General features: G+C 44.7%; 1 protein-coding gene across 1 annotated transcript in view; it reads right to left on the bottom strand.

Annotated features, from left to right (window-relative positions):
* LTK (leukocyte receptor tyrosine kinase) overlaps window positions 1-23,800 on the bottom strand; it is a 61,779-nt gene that overhangs the window by 20,232 nt on the left and 17,747 nt on the right. Inside the window, 7 exon segments of the mRNA XM_074148833.1 lie at window positions 64-263; window positions 975-1,125; window positions 1,662-1,839; window positions 12,555-12,656; window positions 17,653-17,747; window positions 20,864-21,030; window positions 22,933-23,033. Coding sequence (XP_074004934.1) covers window positions 64-263; window positions 975-1,125; window positions 1,662-1,839; window positions 12,555-12,656; window positions 17,653-17,747; window positions 20,864-21,030; window positions 22,933-23,033 — 994 coding nt within the window.

A 23,800-nucleotide genomic window follows, 5' to 3' on the forward strand; every position in this document is an offset into this window, starting at 1 on the left:
GGAGAGGGAAAGGGAGACTCCTTTTTCATCACCTTTTTTTAAGAACCAAGTATCACATGCCATGATTGACAGTGAAAGCTAGTTGCTCTGCTGGACACCGCTCAGGCAGGATGCAAAGAGGAAGTACTTACTCTAAAAATGTAGGTTGCTCCTCCTCCACCCCCACCTCCTCCAGCCCAGTCCTTCAGGTCCTTTTTCTTCTTGTAATCTTCTTCAATGAGGGATGACTCCCCTAAGCAGATCTTCTGGGTTTCAGGATTGCCCTGAAGGAGACAAGAGATCCGCTCAGATATCAGCAAGAGGCAGTGCCAAAGAATTCATGCTGAAAAGAGGCAACTTTTGAGCCTAAGTGAGAATAGGACTTTCAAATCATTGGGTCTAGCATTAGAAGACACACATATAAGCATTCATATAACCAATTTATGTTTGTCATGAGTGGTTTTTTTGTCATTATATGTGACTAATACAGGGCCACTGTAGTTAGGGGGAAGATTCCCACCGGTTTTGATAGGCTTTGGATTCAGACCTTAGTATTTAAACTTAGAGAAACTAACACAGTGCAGCCACAACACTGCTGGACACTTCCATAAATAATATTAAACTATCTGAAATCCTAGCAGACAGAAAGAAACCTAGTCTGTGGAAAAATAAGAGGGAGCACACAACTCTTGCCTACTAGCTCCCTGCTTAAAATAAGCAGAAGAAAGCTGATGAAGAACTTATTTCAAACACCAGGAGCTTAAAGCAAAGTTCCTGTGTGTGCATTTTGGGATTGTTTTTCTTTTCAGAGTTCTTTATATTTCTTTTGAGATTCTTTCTAACTTGGTTTATTGGTTCTTCCCAGTCTCCTGACTGGATTTCATCGCTGGATCCTGGGACTTCTCTCTTTCATCACCAAACCCCAAGCCACCCACTGAATGTCACTGAATCGTATCTGCAAAGCCTCTGTCCACATGTGCTTGTGCAGCCCTCACCCCAGGGCAGGCATCCTCCCCCTGCTGCCCCACTAAGATGTACAGCAGCTCATCTTTCTCCAGCTGGAAGGTGGCCGAGATGAAGACCCCGTGGGACCTCTTATTGTGGTTCTTGGCTCCCTTCCCTCCAGCTGCTCCATAGGCAGAAATCCTGGAAGAAAAAGTAAGTAGTTAGAGAGGCAAATCTCATACTTCTCACCCCCAAAGCAATTCCATCTGCAAGCTCTTCCCAGCCTGCAATCCCAAACAGGCGTTGCCCCCGAGCAGTTTCCCCTGTTGCAGCATCTCATGGCTATTCTTTTTCTGAGACCCACGCAGCTGAGGCTGCTGAAAAGGGTAGATCAACTCTACTTTAGAGCACTGGAAATGGAGACTTCAGGAGCAGAGATGAGCTGGTGTAGCCAAATCTAGAAGACCAATGCTTCGAGACTGAAATTATGGCAGCACTTTCACTTGATCGCATGCCCACAGTCACTCCTGTTCTGATCTCTTCTAAGTCACCGCTCCATTCTTCCAAGCTTCATGGTAGCTCAGACACAGATCCTTTCAGCTACTGCTCCTATTTCTCTCTTACTTCACTGCCCCCTCCACCCACTCAGTACAGATGGTCCCACACTTATGCTTGCTGAAACTCCACAAACAAAGTAGTTAAATGCATCTGCCTCTCCAGCACACACTGATACTCACCTGTATCGGTTTGTGGCTGGCACTCTCCAGACTTGCACTCCCCGGAGTTTGCCCTCTTTCTCCACAGACACTGAAACGTTGCTGTCCTTATAGGCACTGTCGCACTGAGCTTGAGTTGGCCCATGTGGACCACTGGCACCACATGTTGTGAACCACCAGAGAACAACAGATGTGTCCCCTGTGACCAAAACAGCAAGAGTTGGGGCAGATGTGAGCTTCCCTTTATTTCTCAGACATGTGCAAAAGGCTGCATGGAATGGGCTGGATGGCTGCACTCAGAGAGTTGCAGTCAATGGCTTGATGTCCAAGTGGTGACCAGTGACAAGTGGCGTTCCTCAGGAGTCGGTAGTGGGACTGGTACTATTTAGCATCTTTGTTGGTGACATGGACAGTGTGATTGAGTGCAGCCTCGGCAAGTTTTCTGACGACAATACTGAGCTGTGTAGAGCGGTCAACATGCTGGAGGGAAGGGATGCCATCCAGAGGGATCTTGACAGGCTTGAGAAATGGGCCTGTATGAACCTCATGAAGATCAACAAAGCCAAGGGCAAGGAACTGCATGTGGGGCAGGGCAATCCAATGCACAAATACAAGCTTGGCAGAGAGTGGATTGAAAGCAGCCCTGAGGAGAAGGACTTGGAGGTGTTGGTGGATAAAAAGCTCAACATGAGCTGGCAATGGGCACTCACAGAGAGTCAACTGCACCCTGGGCTGCATCAAAAGAAGCGTGGCTAGCAGCTTGAGGGAGGTGATTCTGCCCCTCTACTCCACTCTTGTGAGACTCTACCTGGAGTACTGCGTCCAGCTTTGGGGTCCCCAACATAAGAAGGACACGGACTTGTTGGAGCAAGTCCAGAGGAGGGCCACAAAGATGATCAGAGGGCTGGAGCACCTCTTGTATGAAAACAGGCTGAGCGAGTTGGGGTTGTTCAGCCTGGAAAAGAGAAGGCTCCAGAGAGACCTTATAGCAGCCTTCCAGTACCTAAAGGGGGTCTACAGGAGAGATGGGAAGAGACTCTTTATCAGGGAATGTAGCAATAGGACAAGGGGAATGGTTTTAAACTGAAAGAGGGGACATTTAGATTAGATCTTAGGAAGAAATTCTTTACTGTGAGGGTGGTGAGACACTGGAACAGGTTGCCTAGGGAAGTTGTGGATGCCCCATCCCTGGAGGTGTTCAAGGCCAGGCTGGATGGGGCTTTGAGCAACCTGGTCTAGTGGGAGGTGTCCCGGCCCATGGCAGGGGGTTAGAACGAGATGATCTTTAAGGTCCCTTCCAACTCTTAACGGTTCTATGATTCTACAGAGTCACAGAGCTATGTAACCAAAGGGCAAGTGTAATTAAAACAAACAACTGTTCCTATTGATATCTTTCCTTAATGATCCTTTGATAACAAAATTCACATCATTATTATTCACAAAGAACAAGAACGATTTTTATATAAGAAACAGATGATCAAGAGAAAGACCGTGTGTCCCGGTTTGAAGTAAAACCGAACCAATTTTCTGTTCTGTAACTTTACATCCTAGCTAGGCCTCCTCTAACTCTCTGAAATTAACGGCATATTGTGGAGAAAACTGCTCGTTCTCAGAGTGATAAGACCAATGTTTGTGCTCCATGCCAAGGAACGGTATGCAGGGAGGCCCTTGCTTATACTTATTGCTATAACAACCAAGGTCAGCCAATTTCGTTATTTGCCCCCTTAGAGGGTCGGAAACGGAAAAAACGTAGAGGGGTCACATCGGTGGGGAGGAGTGGACAGGACAGGTGACCCAAACCTGACCAACTGGGGTATTCCATCCCATCTGCCCCATGCTCAGTATAAAGGCTGAGGGATCAAAGGGTCAGCCCTTCCTGCGATGGCCGACGTCCAGAGAGGACTCTGTCTGTTCATCTGCCTTTGATCCCGATCCGTGTGTTCCTGACTCCAGAGCTGGAATCCAGTTCCCATCCGTCACTGAGTCCAGTCTGGGACTTCCCCAGTGCCTGCCGGTGATGTAACTGACATCCTGGGAGCTTGATACGGTTTTGTATATATTGTATCTATTTCATTATTTTCTTCTTTATTTTTATTTTAATATTAATTTTTCATTAAAGTAGTTTAGTTCATTCTAAACTTCTGAATCTCCTTATCTCTTTCTCCTCCTCTCTCCTCTTTTAGGGGGGGGAAGGGGGGGGGAAGGGCCATCTGCCGGTCCGGTTTTGGTAAATTCAGCCAAAACCACTACAGATTTATTGGCGCCCAACGTGGGGCTCGACGACTGTGGTTTGATAAGATTGCCTGAATAGTTTGAATTCCAGTTTGCTTTCACCATGTTGTACCTACAGGATATGGTATATGATATTTTTAGAGACTTTTTTATGAAGTTGATTGATTTAGTGGTGCTTAACTGGGTGGACATATTGACTTGTTGTATTGAGGTAGGTTTATATTTGTTCTGTGTTTGGATGCGGTGGTATAGGCGTGCTATGTTGGTGTGGGCTGGTGCTCAGGTGTATAATCTGAGATTTGCATTTGGTAGGGTATCTTCATGTTTCGGGCATCGCATAATAGATTCTGCCGCTAATTACACTTTTGATTTTGCCTGGGGAAAGTTTACTTTGCCTGTTCATGATTATTTAAAAATGTTACCAATTGAACTAGGGGATGAAAAACCTACGGGCTGGACAGAGAAAGATTGTTATGATTGTCTCTGTCACGTGGGCCTGATTTTGATACTTATGACACTGAATGTGGTGCAGGCGTTAGATCTTATTAGACTTGAGGAATATCAGAATGAGCATCGAGTGACAGGCAACCTCGCTACTCAAACAACAGAGACACAAACAGTTGCTCCCCCAGCCCCAGCGACAATCGTAGCAGGAACACAAACAGTTGCCCCTCCAGCCCCGGTGACAGCCACAGCAGGGACACAAACAGTTGCCCCTCCAGCCCCAGCGAGAGTCACAGCAGGGACGCAAACAGTTACTTCCCCAGCCCCGGTGACAGTCACAGCAGGAACACAAACAGTTGCCCCCCCAGCCCCAGCGACAGTCACAGCAGGGACGCAGACAGTTGCTGCCCCAGCGAAAGTCTCAGTGCAGACACAAACAGAACCAGCCCCGGCCCCGGCCCAAGCCAAACCAGCGGCACCGGCCAAGGCCACGCCGACACCGGCGCCAACGGCATCGGCTGCTCCCCCACAGCCACCGGCACAAGCCAAGGCTCCGGCACCGGCTTCGGCACAAGCCGCGCCCCGGCCCGTCCCGGCCCCGGTCACTCCGCAGCCGGCGGTAAAAGTGACTCCGCCGCCCGCACCCCCCGCATCTCCATCGCCAGCCCCTCCTACGCCCGCAGCTGCACCGGCCGCTCCGGCCCCGACAGCCAGCGCTGTCACTGCTCCAGCTCCCAAACCGAGCACTCCCGCTCCCCCAGCGCCAGCAGAACCGGCACAAGTTGCTCCGGTGACCAGGAAGCAGAAAAAGAGGTCGGCTCGGTCCCCTGCTCCTTACGACAAGGACATGCCCAAGCTAGAGAGCTCGGGAGAGGGTTCCTCTGATGAAGATGCAGGACAGGGTCCGTCTGGTGTAGATAAAGGAAAGCACCCTCTTACAACACAGTCAACAGCCCCTTCTCAGGTAGATAGGGGAGAGGGTCCTTCTCAGCCAGCCTCGATACAGGATGATGCCTCAGATGTAGATGTAATTATTAACTCTTTGTCCTTAAAGGATTTGCGAAATCTAAGGAAGGATTTTACTCGTCATGATGGGGAGCCACTTCTCTCTTGGTTGCTCCGATGCTGGGACAGTGGAGCTAATTCCATAGACTTAGATGGTAGAGAAGCCAGTCAGCTGGGAAATCTGGCCAAAGAGGGAGGTATTGATAAAGCGATTGGGAATAAGGCAGAGGTTCTCAGTCTCTGGAGGCGACTGTTATCAGCTGTAAAGAGCAGATATCCCTTTAAGGATGATATCCAAAGCCGTCCAAGGCAATGGACCAGCATGGAGAAAGGTATTAAATACCTGAGAGAACTGGCTATTCGAGAAGTGATTTATGGTGATTGGCAAGTGACTATAAATCCTGATGAAATGCCATGTCAACGACCTTTGTTGAAAAAGTTTGTGCAGAGTGCACCGTCAGTGTATTCCCACACTTTGTCAACAATGGTCTGGGGAGCATCTGATACTGATACACCAACTGTAAATGAGGTCGCTGATAGGGTGCGACAGTATGAAGATAGTCTCTCTCGTCCCATCGGTGTTGCAGCAATAGAAAACCTGACTAAGAAGATGGCTGAACAAAATAAGACACAGACTGATGCCATAGAGAATATGAATAAGACACAAACTGAAACAATGGAGAATATAGCTAAGACACAGAATGAGACAATAGAGAAAATGACCAAGGCAATAGTTGAGCAAAATGACACAATTTTTCACAAACTGCTTGAAAAACTTGCTGAGATTGGGAGAGAATCTTACTCTTCTCCAGCTCAGACTCAAGTTGCAGCTCAGGCTCAAGTTGCAGCTCAGGCTCAAGTTCCTGCTCAGACCCAAGTTGCAGCTCAGACTGAGGTGCCTGCTCAGACCCAAGCTGCAGTTAAGACCAGAGTTGCAGCCATTAAGAAAAAACGCCCTCCTATGAGACCAACCAAAGGGAAACAGGACTCATTCCGAGGTTTCCTGTGGCTTTGCCTCTGCAATAATGGAGAGGACATGAGGAGATGGGATAAAAAACCTACTTCAGCCCTGCAGGCACGAGTGCTTGAGTTGCAAGGTAAAGCAAACAGAAGAAAGGATGGTTACATGAATATGGCTGCTCCAGTTCAGAATATGCACTGCCCCTGTCCAGACAGGAACTCTCCTTGCAATTGGAGATGCTGTCCTCAGCATTAGGGTTGCCCTGCCTCCAGCCAGGAGGAGGAGAGGGATAACCGAGTTTATTGGACTGTGTGGATTCGATGGCCTGGCACATTAGAGCCACGAAAGTATAGAGCCCTGGTGGACACTGGTGCACAGTGTACCCTAATGCCATCGAATCATAGAGGGACAGAATCAGTCACTATTGCAGGAGTGACAGGAGGATCTCAAGAACTGACTGTACTGGAGGCCGAAGTGAGCTTGAATAAGAATAAATGGGAAAAGCATCCTATTGTGACTGGCCCAGATGCTCCGTGCATCCTTGGCATAGACTACCTCAAGAGAGGGTATTTCAAAGACCCGAAAGGGTATCGGTGGGCTTTTGGTATAGCAGCTGTAGAGACTGAGGGTGTTACACAGCTGTCTACCTTACCTGGCCTTTCAGATGACCCTTCTGTGGTAGGATTGCTGAAGGTTGAAGAACAGCAGGTACCACTTGCTACTTCCACAGTGCATCGACGACAGTATCGCACTAACCGAGATTCTTTGATTCCCATTCAGAACCTGATTCGTCGGCTGGAGACTCAAGGAGTGATCAGCAAGACTCACTCACCCTTTAACAGCCCGATATGGCCAGTGCGCAAGTCTGATGGTGACTGGCGTCTAACAGTAGACTATCGTGGCCTGAATGAAGTCACACCACCACTGAGTGCTGCTGTGCCAGACATGCTAGAACTGCAATATGAACTAGAGTCGAAGGCAGCCAAGTGGTATGCTACAATTGACATTGCTAATGCCTTTTTCTCTATTCCTTTAGCAGCAGAGTGCAGGCCACAGTTTGCTTTCACCTGGAGGGGTGTCCAGTATACCTGGAATCGACTGCCCCAGGGGTGGAAACACAGCCCTACTATTTGCCATGGACTGATCCAGACTGCACTGGAGAAGGGTGGAGCTCCAGAACACCTGCAGTACATTGATGACATCATTGTGTGGGGTAATACAGCAAAAGAAGTTTTCAAGAAAGGTAAGAAAGTAATTGAGATTCTTCTGAAAGCAGGTTTTGCTGTGAAAAGAGGTAAGGTCAAGGGACCTGCACGAAACATCCAATTCTTGGGAATTAAATGGCAAGATGGTCGTCGCCAGATCCCAATGGAGGTGATTAACAAAATAACAGCTATGTCCCCACCTACTAACAAAAAGGAAACACAAGCCTTCTTAGGCGTTGTGGGTTTCTGGAGAATGCATATTCCAGGTTATAGTCAGATTGTGAAACCTCTCTATGAAGTGACTCGAAAGAAAAATGAGTTTGTGTGGGGTCCTGAGCAACGACAAGCCTTTGAACAAATTAAACAGGAGATTGTGCGTGCAGTAGCACTTGGACCAGTCCGAAGAGGACACGACATTAAAAATGTGCTGTATACTGCAGCTGGAGATAATGGCCCTACCTGGAGCCTATGGCAGAAAGGACCAGGGGAGACTCGAGGTCGACCCCTGGGATTTTGGAGTCGAGGCTATAAAGGCTCTGAGGCCAACTATACTCCGACTGAGAAAGAAATCTTGGCAGCATATGAAGGAGTTAGAGCTGCTTCAGAAGTAATTGGTACTGAAGTACAGCTCCTCCTGGCGCCCCGATTGCCAGTGTTAGGTTGGATGTTCAAAGGTAAAGTTCCTTCTACTCATCATGCCACCGATGCTACCTGGAGTAAGTGGATTGCCTTAATCACACCGCGAGCTCGAATAGGAAATCCAAATCATCCAGGAATTGTAGAAGTGATCACAAACTGGCCTGAAGGCGGAGATTTCACAATGCCACCAAAGGAGGTGGTAACACGTGCTGAGGAAGCCCCACCATATAATGAACTCTCAGATAATGAGAAACAGTATGTTTTGTTCACTGATGGATCTTGTCGTATTGTAGGAAAGCATCGAAGATGGAAAGCTGCTGTATGGAGTCCTACACGACGAGTTGTAGAAGCTACTGAAGGAGAAGGTGAATCAAGTCAATTTGCAGAGGTAAAAGCTATCCAGCTGGCCCTAGACATTGCTGAGCGAGAAAAGTGGCCAATACTCTATCTCTATACTGACTCATGGATGGTGGCAAATGCTCTGTGGGGATGGTTAAAACAATGGAAGCAGAGCAACTGGCAGCGCAAGGGTAAACCCATTTGGGCTGCTGAATTATGGCAAGATATTGCTGACCGGCTAGAGAAACTAGTCGTGAAAGTACGCCATGTAGATGCCCACGTACCTATGAGTCGAGCCACTGAGGAACATCGAAACAATCAGCAAGTGGACCGAGCAGCTAAGATTTTCCAGACAGATTTAGACTGGGAACATAAAGGTGAATTGTTCTTAGCTCGATGGGCCCATGACACTTCAGGTCATCAAGGAAGAGATGCAACGTACAAATGGGCTCGTGACCGAGGGGTGGATTTAACCATGGACGCTATTGCGCAGGTTATCCACGACTGTGAAACATGCGCCGAAATCAAGCAAGCTAAAAGGTTAAAACCTTTGTGGCATGGAGGTCGGTGGTTGAAATACAAGTATGGGGAGGCTTGGCAAATCGACTATATCACACTCCCTCAAACCCGCCAGGGTAAGCGTTACGTGCTTACAATGGTGGAAGGAAGCACCGGATGGTTGGAAACCTATGCCGTGCCCCATGCCACTGCCCGGAATACCATCCTGGGCCTTGAAAAGCAAGTCTTGTGGCGACATGGTACTCCAGAAAGAATTGAGTCTGACAATGGAACTCATTTCAAAAACAATCTTATAAGTAGCTGGGCAAAAGAACATGGTATTGAGTGGATATATCATATTCCCTATCATGCACCAGCTTCTGGAAAAATTGAACGATACAATGGATTGTTAAAAACTACCCTAAAAGCGATGGGTGGTGGATCCTTTAAAAATTGGGACAAGCACTTAGCGCAAGCTACTTGGTTAGTTAATACCAGGGGATCCATCAATCGAGGTGGTCCTGCTCAATCAGACCTTTTACATATTGTAGAAGGGGATAAAGTCCCTGTGGTGCATGAAAGGAATATGCTAGGGAAAACTGTATGGGTTTTTCCTGCCTCGGGCAAAGGCAAACCCATTCGTGGGACTGTTTTTGCTCAAGGACCTGGATGTACTTGGTGGGTGATGCTGAAGAATGGAGAAGTTCAATGTGTACCTCAAAGGAATTTGACCCTGGGTGAGAATACTTAATTCCGAGTATGATGTTAGTTGTTTATAATACTAACAGTGTTCTATAAGTGTTTTTCAGGATGACACTGCAAGGATGAAACCTAGCCGGATTGATCAAGTGGCGTCTAGTAAAACTTCTCTGAGATGGACATGTTACCCATGGGCACGAACCACAATGAATTTCACACTGTCTTTCCTACCCTGAGAACCTGATCTGCTGTGAAATGGACTTAAGCTTTTGTATATAGAGATAAATTATAACTGAGTGATTTACATATATCTATCTATATATGTATGTATGTATAGATTTTATAGATGATAGTAGTTGTAATCTAAGCATGATGCAAATGGTATGGAATAAGGGGTGGAATGTCCCGGTTTGAAGTAAAACCGAACCAATTTTCTGTTCTGTAACTTTACATCCTAGCTAGGCCTCCTCTAACTCTCTGAAATTAACGGCATATTGTGGAGAAAACTGCTCGTTCTCAGAGTGATAAGACCAATGTTTGTGCTCCATGCCAAGGAACGGTATGCAGGGAGGCCCTTGCTTATACTTATTGCTATAACAACCAAGGTCAGCCAATTTCGTTATTTGCCCCCTTAGAGGGTCGGAAACGGAAAAAACGTAGAGGGGTCACATCGGTGGGGAGGAGTGGACAGGACAGGTGACCCAAACCTGACCAACTGGGGTATTCCATCCCATCTGCCCCATGCTCAGTATAAAGGCTGAGGGATCAAAGGGTCAGCCCTTCCTGCGATGGCCGACGTCCAGAGAGGACTCTGTCTGTTCATCTGCCTTTGATCCCGATCCGTGTGTTCCTGACTCCAGAGCTGGAATCCAGTTCCCATCCGTCACTGAGTCCAGTCTGGGACTTCCCCAGTGCCTGCCGGTGATGTAACTGACATCCTGGGAGCTTGATACGGTTTTGTATATATTGTATCTATTTCATTATTTTCTTCTTTATTTTTATTTTAATATTAATTTTTCATTAAAGTAGTTTAGTTCATTCTAAACTTCTGAATCTCCTTATCTCTTTCTCCTCCTCTCTCCTCTTTTAGGGGGGGGAAGGGGGGGGGAAGGGCCATCTGCCGGTCCGGTTTTGGTAAATTCAGCCAAAACCACTACACCGTGTTGCAGCAGTATATGCTGTCTACAAGGCTTTAATACTCAATATGTCTGTTTGATCACATGCTTATTATTATAATCAAACAGAAAAATGCTTAAACTTGCATTTACAATGTTGAGAACTTGAAAGCCAGTACATGCTAAAGATAAATTTATCTGTTCAACTTTAATGCTGCTCCCTTGTAATACAATCCACTAAGATACCACCCTGAATTATACGATCAAAGAGTATGTATATTATTTCAATTTTATTTTAGTCATAGCAGAACTACTTCTCCATATGTAGTTACTGATTTCTTTTTTCCCCTCTCACTTTATTTCCTGCACACTATTTAATAAATCATAAACTGCAGATAAACCCCATCAATTGGGGCAGACTTCTGAGAAGGGGTTCATCCAATTGTCTCACAGACATTATCAAATTTCTCTTCTCAGTGCCCATATGAAGCAAGGAGATATTATTCAACTTTCCAGATGAGATCTGAAGCATATACACAGAAATAAAGGTTGAAAATAACTGCCATTACAACTAGTGACCACCTATGAAAGGTGGTGAAAGTTTTAAGTGACTTGTCTCAGGCATGCACAAGAACCCTGTGGCAGCACTTTCAGTAGGGGCCCTTTTCCTCCAAGCAAATTTTTTCCTGGCTCTCATTAAGCATTATTCTTTTGTTTCTACAACAATGCAGCAGATAACCATCTCCTCCATTTCACAACCCTTGTCCAAGACCCACACTTATCCATCTCGTCCAGTGAATGAGACAAGACCTAAGAATAAACTATTCAATACTGTATCTAAAAACTGTATGGTGCAGTGCATGCACAAGTGCCAGAGTAGATTTGTTTAAGAGTTAAATGATTGAAATAGCAGTAAAAATACCAAATTTTTAAAAGAAAAATTCTAATCTTGTTTAAAGGAAAAGACAAGCAAAACTAACCCCAACAGATGTCATCCTGCGAACATGCAGATGGATCACTGGGGAAAGAGCGTTAGCTACATTACAGAAATTTCTGCTCCTTGAGCTAACAGGAACTGACAGCAGTACAGATTGTCTGATTTCAGGTGGACACCATCTTCAGGAGGTGGTGCAATCACATACAGGTATTTGTTGGCAGCGAAACAGCCTCAATCACAACCTCTCCTCCTCAGGCCCTCCTTTAGACAGCTCTTCTCACCCACAGAGTTGTTATCTGTCCTCCAGAGTGGCACTTTCTACTGTAACTACTCTTACCCTACCAGTAAACTGGTCCCCAGTGTCCCTGGTTCTCCTAGTTTTTCATCCATTTTTTTCTGCTCAGTGGATTTCCAGATCCTCACTTCCCCTCCCTGGATCTTCATCTTTACACCTCTGATCTCCACTCATTAGGTTCAGCTTCACTGCTAAATCTCTTTTGATACTCACCTTTCTATACTGGTCTACACTTTTCATTCCTGAGCCGGCTATTGTGCACTCCAAATTCGAGTCATGCAGCTTCTGTTTTTACTTAAAGCTTCTTTACTTAAAAATTCTGCTCTTCTTTAAAGAGGTCTTGCTATTTAAGGCCTGGTGAGTTGGGCTCCAGCAAACTGCTGTCCTATGGCCAAACAGAGACTACCTGACATGATCTCCACGTCTTTGGGATGGATTATATTTACATGCCCTGTCGCTATAGGGCAGGCAGATCACACACAGGAGATGGGAAGGGAGTCACTTCTTATAGCCAAGAAACAGATTTTCAGTACTGATTCATTTACCTGGGAGGGAGGGCTCTTCCAGGGGGTTCAGAAGATGCTCATCCAGGCTACTAATCTCCCGTGGATACTGACGCTTCCCACCAAAATGATTTGGTTGTCTTCCTGTAATAGTTTGTAGAATGGGTGAGAGAGATGGGAGGATGGTAGAAAAGAGGAATGGAAAATTTTAAGATCACATGAACGAACCAAGTACAACCATTTGATTCAAATAAGTGAACAATACATTGGGGAGAAAAGGTGTTTTAAACAATCATGATTTTTTATTACTCTTTTAGGCCCATGTCTTGGGTCAGCTACTTGTATCTGGTGGTGAACTCAGGGCTCTTCACATAAACACAAACTCTCTCTGTTATCCCATGCAGGCTCACCTGCAGGATAAGCTCCTTGGCCAGAAAATTGCACTGGTTGTGATTACAAGAGACTTTAGGAAAAGCATAATGTGGGAGAACAGATACCAGGTATTGGTGCTCTGCTGGCCAAAGTGGCAGGTGACAATTCTGTCAGTGCAAACAGGCAAATGAGTGGAGGTGTAAAAGAGAGCAATAGCAAACATTGTTATCTTTGGTTCTGAATGGCATCATGATAAGTAAACCAGCCTAATAGATCACTCCCCTTTCAGCAAAGAACTTTGACCACTGCAGACCTTGCTTATAGAATAAAATACTAAATAAAATTACACGTATCACTAACATACACAGTTGATAAACAGCAGCATACCCTTGACACAAGCTGTAAATCTTTGGAAAAACGTTTTTGAAAAACACAGAACAAAATGCTACATTTCTGACCAGTAAAATAGGCCTTTAAAAATCAGTCCTTTCTCAGAGATGAGAGACTTCAAAGCAATTGCTGATCCAAAGCATCTGAATGCATTGAGAACACCACACAACCAAAGCTGCCTTACAACAGGAAAAAGTAATAACTGAACCCTTGTCTTATAATGTGCAAGCATCCCGTTTCAATAGTTAAATTATCCATTTTTATGCAGATCTTTGATTGGAAAATCACTGTAAGAAAAAGGAGAGACTTACTTCCATTTTATGAGCCCTCGGTTAATTTCATACTGAACATTTTTCATCAGTTGAAAAACATTACAAATATTTCAATTTGTTCCAGTTGTGAGAATCTAACAGCTGTTTGATGCTCTATTCAAAAGAGACTCACTCAGTTCCAGCTGGACAATTATCTCTGCCGCAAAGCCACTGCTCTAAATAGCGATAATTAACACCCTTGTTAGCTGTGTCAGAAAGGCCAAATAACTAATTGAAGCATGGAGACCTTGCTGAGCTTTTACTCCTGAGAATATTCCCCCCAGGTCTGACTGAAAGAACATTGATGGATGGAAGTAAAAGGGAGCTTTATACTGACACACTCTGTTCATACTGAGATAGAGAACTTCAATGGATGGAACTGTCAAGCCAGAGAAAAATGAAATTAACCCAAAACAAATGATCTGGATCAAAGACAAGAAGGAAAACCAAATGAAAAAGACAATGCATGGCCAGAAAAGATGCTTGCCTCCCAAGGCCTGCACTGAATTATGAATCCCAAAGGTCACAACGGTTTCAGATCCTTAGAGACGTACAAGAAGTCTGGTTATGTTTGCCAGAGCGAAGGAATGTAAATCAGTCTCTGAAACAGAGAGTCAGTCTGTGTGTCTGCATGGATTTTTTGCAGCATCCCAACTGAGTATCCTAAGGCAATTCCTCGTTTCCAAACAAACAACCTTTCCTCTTTCTCCAGTCTCAAACCCTCAACACACTGGAAAAAAGCTTCTGTCTCCTTCATGCTCAGCAGCAGACAAGCTGCAAGACAGGCTGAGCATCACGCTGCCCACATGAGCCATTAACTCTTAGAAAGCTGATTTTTTTTGCACTGTCAGACATGAATTTGTAAGGTGGCATTTTCTACAAACATGACGTAGACCTGGGATCCAGGGGCTGGTGCTCCAGTCTATTTTACCTTCCAATTCCTCCTTTGACAGCAAACATGTTGACTGAACGGAAGGAAACAAGACTTAATTCATATTAAGGTGTACCTATATCAGAAAAACATGAAGAGCACAGGACTCCTTTCTCTGGGAAAGCTAATGCTGTCCATTTCCAAACTGAAAAGGGATAGAGGGAAATGTAAAGGAGAAAGACGGGGTGTCTCCTGCAGGCAAAGAGCTAAAGTAACTCACTCCTACTTCCCTGTGTCTGGGACTGTAGTGAAAAAAGATGTAGTTGTCCTGGGGCCAGGATTAATCAGAATAAGGTGCCCCACAGGATCCTCAAAGTCTGCATGATCTGCTCAGAGATGTCACTTTACTGATGCAAGCTGGATTATTCCTGGAAGCCTCTCCAGCTTGTCCTGGGGTGGGACAGAAAATAAGGAAGGTGCACCAGCTTCCCCCTTCCCCATTCCTTTGGTTGATCTATTGCATTTTTAGTCAGCACCTCCTGAAATCAGTGAAATGAGGCAGTAGTGAGGCTTGAGCCACCCACACCATTCACCTCAAGCAATGAGACCAGCAGGTCAACAGAACCGGAGTTTGCTGGGTCGGGGACTCCAAAGTCAAGAACTAGAGATATGTTATACAAAAGCTCTCTTTGGACAGTCTTGCCATTTATAAACCAGTCTTCTGGGAAATTGTAAATGATGCACAGAACAAAATGTAATCCCCAGGTCAGGGCAGCAGAGCGCACTTTGACAGACCACAGGCCTGTGATCTCAATTGGAACGATATAATGCTCAGAGCACCAAAAGGTGAAAAAAAAAGGTAAAAGCAGTGACCACATAAGCACTGAGGAGGGCAACAATCAGCACTCTATTTGCCATTCCTGCCCATGTTTTCATATTTAGACACTCACAACTCAGTCCTCTTCCTATGAGCGCACTAGTTCACTAAGACAATAAAACATCTTTTTGCCTGTCCCCTAAAAGTTCTCCCAATGAACCAGACCCATGTCATGTGGTCTGTGACACTGTCTTACACAGGGTGATTGTATGAATCAGAAGGTGGTTTCATCTCACCTTTTTCACAGGGAAAACATCTGCCACTAGCCAGGAGCTGCCATCCAAAGAACGGTGTCTTTGTTTCTTTTCTTATTGATGTCCCCTGAGCTGCCCTCACTACCCGCTTGTTTTCCTCCTAAATCTTACTGAATCTTTCCTCTTGATTTTGAGGTATATGGAAAACCTCACTTTCTTTCCCAGCTTGCATACAAACAAGCAGTGCTTTCAGAGCCTGCACTGGGTTTTGTTCAGCAATTGAACTACAGGATTGAAATAGATGGAGAAAATAATATTTACATCCTAAGCAAGCAGCAAATTCTTCCTTCCTGCCATACATCCTTCCTGCTTCCCTCATGCAAAGAATTCACCGCTTGGATCTTAATTGGCTCCATCTCTGACATCTGAAACCTCTCCTTGCCAGGGAGAAATAACTTCATTACTGAAAACACAGCAGAGCTGCCGGGCTTCTCTGCAACCTAACTGAATTAAAGTCATGAGAAGACAAATGCAAGGGGGTTGCTTTCAGAGGCGAGAAAACATCAATTTGCAAAGAGGATTTAAGGAACAGTGGTAAGTGCAAGGCTTCCGAGAAACACGATTCCCTCATGACGGCTTTCTTCTGCATGAGTCACACATCTTTGGATCACACCTTCAGATGGGATAAGTGGAAGCTGTCCCTGGACATCAGTACGATTTATACTAATTGAAAATGAAGAGTAACTTGGCCGATCTAATGGACAGGCTCTGATAACATTGCTGCAGTGGCATTTAAGCCCCACCTATTTACCAAAGGATACATCCCTACACCAGAGCCAGAAAAATGTCTGTGGGTAAACTAGAGGCTGTATGTGCTCTCAGGAGGGCAGTAAACTCCAGCAGTTGGGTGCACATCAGCTGGAATCACTCCCTCCAGTTTCCTCAAAAGATTTCAAAGCAAAGTGTCAGCATGGAGGTCCCAAAGGGTTTGGGAGCCAGGGATGTTAAGGAGCTGGAGTGAACAAATGGCATTACTGTCAAGGAACATCTCTTCCTCCTAATTTCAGATGAAAATGTGCATGCTCAGCGCTTTATAGGAGGGTAGTTTCAGTTCCTACAGAACAAGAGGGCAGAGAACTGAATCAGAGAGACTGAATCAGACAAAGGTGGGAGGGTAAAGGGGCTTTTGTTGATGAAGAACTTTTAACATGTCTATTTTGACATAGGCCTTCCTACACGTTATGTTAGGCTACAGCTAGCCTCTGCAGGGACAGGTTATTACTCTAAATGCTGACACAATGGCTGTGGTAACACATGAAGGACAGGACCACTGATGCACATTTTGTCTGCAACAGAAGTCACAATTCAAGTGCTGCATATTCTCCAATTCCTTTACAGCAGAGCAAATAGGTCTTTTCTCCAGGGACAAAAAGAAGGCAGTTTCTAATATTTGCAAGTGGTTCAAGTATCCAACCTCTTTCCACTTGTCCAGCTCTTGCTAACATACTTAAGAGGGTAGAACTGGCTCCATTTTTCAGTGGAATACATTGTGGTATTCGCAGTAATGAGGTGAAGGAAAGTACGCCTGTTATATACCTGGCAGTGACAGCTGACATACTTCCTTGCAGAGTAGAACAAACTTGTTGCAACAATATAAACTTTACTGTTAGAGAGTCACTTTATTACTTTGTTTTATTCCTTTCCTCCACTAAAATATGGTGACTTTCCCCTTTAATGTCAACAAATTCCCTTCAGCTATCAATTGCCAGGGTGCACAGGTCAGTGGGGACTGCTGAAGAACAGTGTGATGCAATCATTCCTTAGCCCCTAAGTGGAAGAAGTCTACTGTTTCTTGCCAAGACACACAGACAGGTCTCAACCACGTGATGCAGGATATCCCAGATTAGAAACAAAAAGAGCACTAGGAGACTCTGACACACTGTAAAATTGCCTCTACTTGCAACCTTCAGTAGGTCCGAGATAAAATGGCATTGTGCTGTAAAACCGAACACAGATGATCCATGTGCACTCTGTGGGGGGAACAGAGCATGTGTGCCCTGGATCTGTGGGATGCTGATTACACTACACAAATTCTGTAAGGGATTCTGCAACGTGTGTGGCTCACCGTCAGTGAAGCAGTCCAGTCCAAATGTAATATTGTCGATAGCAATGTCAGCTTGGGAATTCCAGCCCCAGGTTGCCAGGAGTTGCAGTTGAAACCTTTGCAATAAGACAGAAGTTTTAGAGAAGGCAGACAAAGAGGCAGGAGAAAAAAGAAAACCTAAAAAATACAATGTTCCCTTATCATCGAATCATGATTAACATTATTTATAATGTTTGCTTCAGAAAAGCCCCGCTGAGCAGCCAGAAGGGCCTGCTAGAAATCTTATCCACACATCAACAGTTAGTAAGGACCAACCAACATTCATAGAATGCCACATTCATGGGGAACAAGAATGAGAGCCCTACTTCCCCTGCTATCTGCACACACACATAGAAAAACAAGGTACTGTCCCTCACTACTAGTTATATACAACCACCCTTATTCAATTGGTATAAACAGGAATGTGCAAAAGGGAAGGGAAAAAAGAATTCATCCCCAAAGAGATAGCCAGAATTAAAACTGAGCAGAACAACAATATCCAAATAGACAGGAATCTTGGGCCTGATCCTCAGCCAATGTAACTCAACAAGGTGACATGAGTTTATTTCAGCTGAAGGTCAGGACATTTTAAATTTCAGCCATAAATCCCTAAAGAGTTCACTTTCTGGGCTGTCTCATCTTTTTCCACCATGACCAGGTGTTTAGCTACTTACTACCTCCTAGAGGAGGTTTTTCATGTCCCACGTGCATTGCCACATTCTGAATTCATGAGGAGGAAAGAAATTGGGCTGAGGGATCACCTTCTAATGGATAGGACTGAATTGTTTTTCATTAAATTTCAGAAATAAACAGATGTCTGATGTCCAGTCCATTTAGAGCTTATTAAAAGCATATGGGGAGGGCCTCTACTGCTGTCACTGGTGAAGCTCAATGATGATTTATGAGAGATCAAGCACTGGCCTGCCTACCACATTAATCATTCAGCCTAGGAACACACTTGTCCCAAATCAGTGGCAATAAACTCTGTGTGCGTATTCCACCCACCAGCCAAATGTTGGTCCATATCCATAGTTAACATAATGTTGCACAGCTGCATCAAAATCTTTAGGGATAAGCTGCTTTATCCCAACTCAAGAATGGCCCCTTGGGCTTAAATGAAAGAATTACACCTACAGGATCTGAGCGCTCTGGGAGTAAGTGTAAGTCACAAATGGGAGCTTAAAAAAGAAGGAAGAAAGACCGAGTATATTAAAACAAGGAAGAAAGGCAACAAGTGCTCACAGAAGCAGGTGTGACAGGACAGAAGGGGCAGAGCATGGAAGGAACAAGACAAGAGGCCTGGGATGGAGCCCAAGTGTCCTGGGAGTACAAAGACCAGGGTTTCCTCAATTGGGACAAATAGCTGCAACATCTTCCAGCAAAGTGTGTGCTTCTTCTGTTTCTGTTATAGATCAGTGTAGCAACTGACAACTTATTACTGCTGTCAGTCACTTGGTTAGCTCAGGTCGCACAGGTCTGCCTGCTAGATTGAACTGTTCCAGCCTCACCCACAGTGATTGCCACTGTTGTGCCACATCAGTTTTAAATTTGTTTAAAAATGGCATACAGAAAGGTTACATGAAGTGAAACAAGACAGAACTACTTGAAACAGATCGGCATAATACATTCATGCATGACCTACCTACTTCTTTCATTTTGTCCAAGTGTTCAACTCTTTCAAATATTACAGTATTTGAATATCAATTTTTTTTTCATGCAGTGCTGGCTAGTGGTCCCTAAAGCCTCTTGCTGTCCATTCCCTTCTGCCACAGAGCATCCATTTCTGTTCAGAACTGAGGGCTGATGCAGAAATCAGAGGCTTCAGGGAACACGCATAACATCGTATATCAGAAGAGGCAGGTGGCCTTAAATACCTCTGAAGAGTCCCTAGGACTCTGCTGTGGTTAGGTCCACATGAAAGTGCCTGGGGGAAAGAGCAAGTCTGGACAAATCCACTGGTCATACTTTACTTAAGCAGAACTAAATAGATGCTAATCCACAGGACTCCAGACTGTGTCAGACAAGAATATTAAATACACTGCCAGCATGCCGACATATCCTATCCTAAAGGAATAATTCATGGCAAAGGTGCATATGGTGAACACATGATAATGCTGAGACCAAAGGTAATCATGAAATTAAACTAGAAAGAGGGTGGAACAACATTCTCTCTCTGAGTAGTTGCTTAGGTCTGAATTACTATCACTTGTAGACCCAAATCCCTTAGCCTTTTACACAAAAATGCAGAGAATATTTGAAGTTAAAAGGAATCCGCTTCTAATCCATGAAGTTTTGAGACATTATTTATTGCCAATATTAGGTAGGTATTTTTCCATTTATACTATTCACTGTATAGAATTTGAGATTTTTTTTGTCTTAAGTGTCACATGAAACAGGCCTTCCTGAGGAAGATGCAAAAAAAGCCGGACTGGAGCAATTTAAAAATCGTTTGTGTCATGCAAAATAACCAGCTGCCAACACCAGCTACATGGCTTGAGACCAAATGACACTGGGTGAGGGAGGAGAAATACTTGACTAAAAATAGATTGGGCTAAAATTGTTTGAATCTTCAATATTTGACTTCATTTGAAAACCAATGTCACACTCAATTTTCACATCTAAACCCGAAAATTTTAGCGCAAGGCTGATTTGGACAACGGTCTTTTCCTGAGATTGTTGCATCAGTGATGTGGCAATGAATGATCTCCAGTTGCCTGGGCTGAACTGATATAGATCCTGGACTGGACAGCTGTATTGGCTAAACTGGGGTTTTACCACTCATTTGACTGACATGGCTGTTTTCACCGTGGTAGTACAAAGTGCAGCTGTGATAATATACCTGTTTCCCTACTGGGAGCACTCTGCCACTGAGAGTATACTGGCTTTCTCAGATTGGTGAAATGTCACTAGTACAGAAACTTGCTAATCGCAATACCTAAGCACTGCTTGAGGCTGCTTATAAGTGCCGAAACACATTATGGGCTTGTCCTGAGCTAAGCTGTGCCTGGGCATGAAGATATGAACGTATGACAGAATACTTCCTCAGCAAGCAGAATTGCAGTACTCCTGTAATTTTTTTCAGTAGAAATGGCGAAGGAAGAAGGCAAGAATGAAAGTGATGCTTCACAACAGACAATAACAATTTACTCAATCTCTAGACATAGACCTGGAATGCTGCCAGTGAAGCTCTTACCGGTTCTGAAGCACTGGCATTGGTAAGGTGATGAGAAACCAGTGGTCACTCCAGCTCCCTGCTCTTTCCCACATTGGCAAGATGATTGGAGCTCCCTTTGTCTCTTCCTTGACAGAGAAGGAGACAGTACCATTGTAGCTGCCAAAAACATGCACCGAGAATTGGATCTGTAACAGAGGAAAAAGAGAAAAAGAATGGTATCCTGTGATAAAAAGGGAAAGGTACTCACTTCTCCTGTCCCTGGGGATTTGAGACACCAAGCCTTTGATCCTGGGTCAAACTGTTTAATCATGCACCCCACCAAGGCTTTTTTATGACTCATCACTCTTCGTAGCACAGAAATTTATCTGTGGAGACCCTGACTGACACTCCTGTGAGGCAGCTGTTCTCCAACCACTAACAACAACATCCACGGCGTCAGACACTATCTGGGTGAGAAAGCACTGGTTCCCTTGTTATCCCCTTCAGGAACAAAAAGTAGTAAAGCAGAGGAACATAGGCTTAAACTCAAGAAATGCTTTCTCATTAAACGTTTCCACTAGAGATGGGTTATTGCAGAAGAACAATCCTAACTGCATCCCTCTTCAGTGTTCTCATCAGCTTAAAGATTCCTGTGAAAGGGTTTGAGCCACAGTTTCAATCTTATAAGGGTTCCCATTGTAACCACTCAGGTTAATGCATTGCACTGGTAAGGCTCAATCTATATGCAGGCACCATATAGGGAAAAAAAGCACCCTGAGGGGGGAGCTGCCCTGCCCCAAATGCCTTTGAAATGAGGAATTAGGCTGTCTCTACAGACAGAAAACCTCAATCCATGTACTTGCTTCAAGTCATAGGCACCATTTGGACTGTAGCACCCAGATGACAGGTGAGCAACCTGATCACCACACCAAAGAATATTTTGAAGCAGGACTCGTCCCTCTTCCTTTGGGGCAGCCACTTCCACTTTGCCACAGAGCAAGAGAGAACTGCTATTTCCACCACGGCTTTGAACATTTAGCTGCTTTTTCTATTACAGAGAGCACCAGCACCAGCAGGAAAGGGAGCACACACACGCATGCGCTGCAAAGAACAACCACAATAAGTTCCTTGCTCCTGAAATGAGCAAATCCTTGCCAGTGGAGGACAGGATGGGTCCAAATCTCCTGTGACCTGTACACCATAACCAACAGTTACTGCTGCTTCTCCTCCTCCTGGTTTTGTAAACCTAGTTCCAAGTACATTTTATTTTGTTGGAACTACCCAACAAACTTGACCTGGATTTAAAAATAAATATAAGCTGAAGTTATATTTTTGGCACCTGCACTATATTTCTTTTGCCAGCTCTAATTAGGAGTCATCAAAGCTTTCTGGTTTTCCCTAGCAGGGCTGGATTCCAGCTCAAACTTGCAGCTTAATTTTCCTAAGTGTTATGAGTGCAATATTATTTAATATTTTTAATTCCAGCATCTTGTAGTTCCTCTTATTCTTTGTAGAGATCTGGGCTGAAGGCAGGTTACATGATTTTTTCCATGCCAGGTTGCTCTCACCTTTTGAAATTTCTGAAGAATGTGGACAAAAGTTTATTGTATTCCTCTATTCCTGGAAAATCTAATACCTACTAACTTCACACTCTTGTTCTCAGTGAGACTGAGACTGACTTTTTTAACTCCTATGAAAGTATTGCAGAATTTAGGAAGAGAAGCCTCAGCAGCAGCAGGTATACTCAATGTCTCAACAGCCCAGAAATCCCACTCCCTTTCCCGCAAACCAAGACCACCTCATACAATTCAGGTGCTGGGTCCCCTTCAGAGGGATGATCGGTACAGGTAGGCTGGGAAGTTTTCCATACTGAGGAGCTGATTTGGGTTTCACTTCTTCACTTCACCTCCTGCTTTCACTTACTGGGGGTGCACCTCATGTCTCCTTTCCAGTGGCGAACAAGTAGCTAGCTAGTTGGTATAATCAGCTCTTTTGCCTTCCAGTGTTTTGTAGGGTGTGCAGAGGCACGGGAGAACGGGCGTATTGTGCAAACAGTGCCTACAGCCTAATGACTAACTCCACAAAGGTACTAAGACAGCATGATATACCTGGTAGTCTTCAGTAGCAATACTGGCTGGCAAGCTGGTACTGTAAGCCTTGGCCATACCGCTCGTCTGATTGCTCTCTGCTCGCAGGTAGAGGAAGTGTCCTGTGAACAGAAAGTAAATCAGAAAAGACAAGATGGTTTTCCTTTTTCATACTCTCTTGAAATAATTTATCACCATTGAGCTGAAGCACAGTTTAAGTAAGATGACAAGCATGGCTTGAGAGCAAACGTGTTAGTGAGGCAGTTAAGTTGGATATAAGCAGCACTATGGTAGAGTCCAGCAACACAAAAACCGACATCCCGAATCCTTTCCTGGAACACGAATGCATAAACCTCAGACACCACTCAAGCATGTTTCCATACAGGGGCTCACACCAATCTACAGTGAGCTCCAGATCAGCCTTAATTCTTACACCATTAGCATCAACAACTCTTGCTGAGATAAACACTGGGCTGGAAGAGCTTCTTTGTAGTCTGTTCCCAGGGACAGCTTATACAAGCTCTCAAGAGACAAACAGGACACTCATATGGACACCCTTCATTTTGACAGGGATCCGTGAGGCAAGAATCATCTGTGCTGAGCACTTCTGACTTTCAGTCTGAATATCTGAGCGTCTGGCTTCCCTCCTGATTTACCAAGCTGACAGTTCTGGGAATTAACCGACTCTTTTTTATTGTTGTATTCTATGGTACAGAATGTGTATGATCACTTGGTCTTTGGATACACTTACATGTGATGCTCCCTAACCCACTGGCAGAGTCTGTCAAGGATTTCCAAAAGATTTGTTTCTACAAGTTGCTTAGCTCTGTTGGGCAATTTTTACTTTATGATGCAGCAGCTATCATGTTGCTGCTGAAGTATTCTGCAA

Source organism: Numenius arquata, chromosome 6, assembly GCF_964106895.1.
Source record: "Numenius arquata chromosome 6, bNumArq3.hap1.1, whole genome shotgun sequence".
NCBI classification, from domain to species: Eukaryota; Metazoa; Chordata; class Aves; order Charadriiformes; family Scolopacidae; genus Numenius; species Numenius arquata.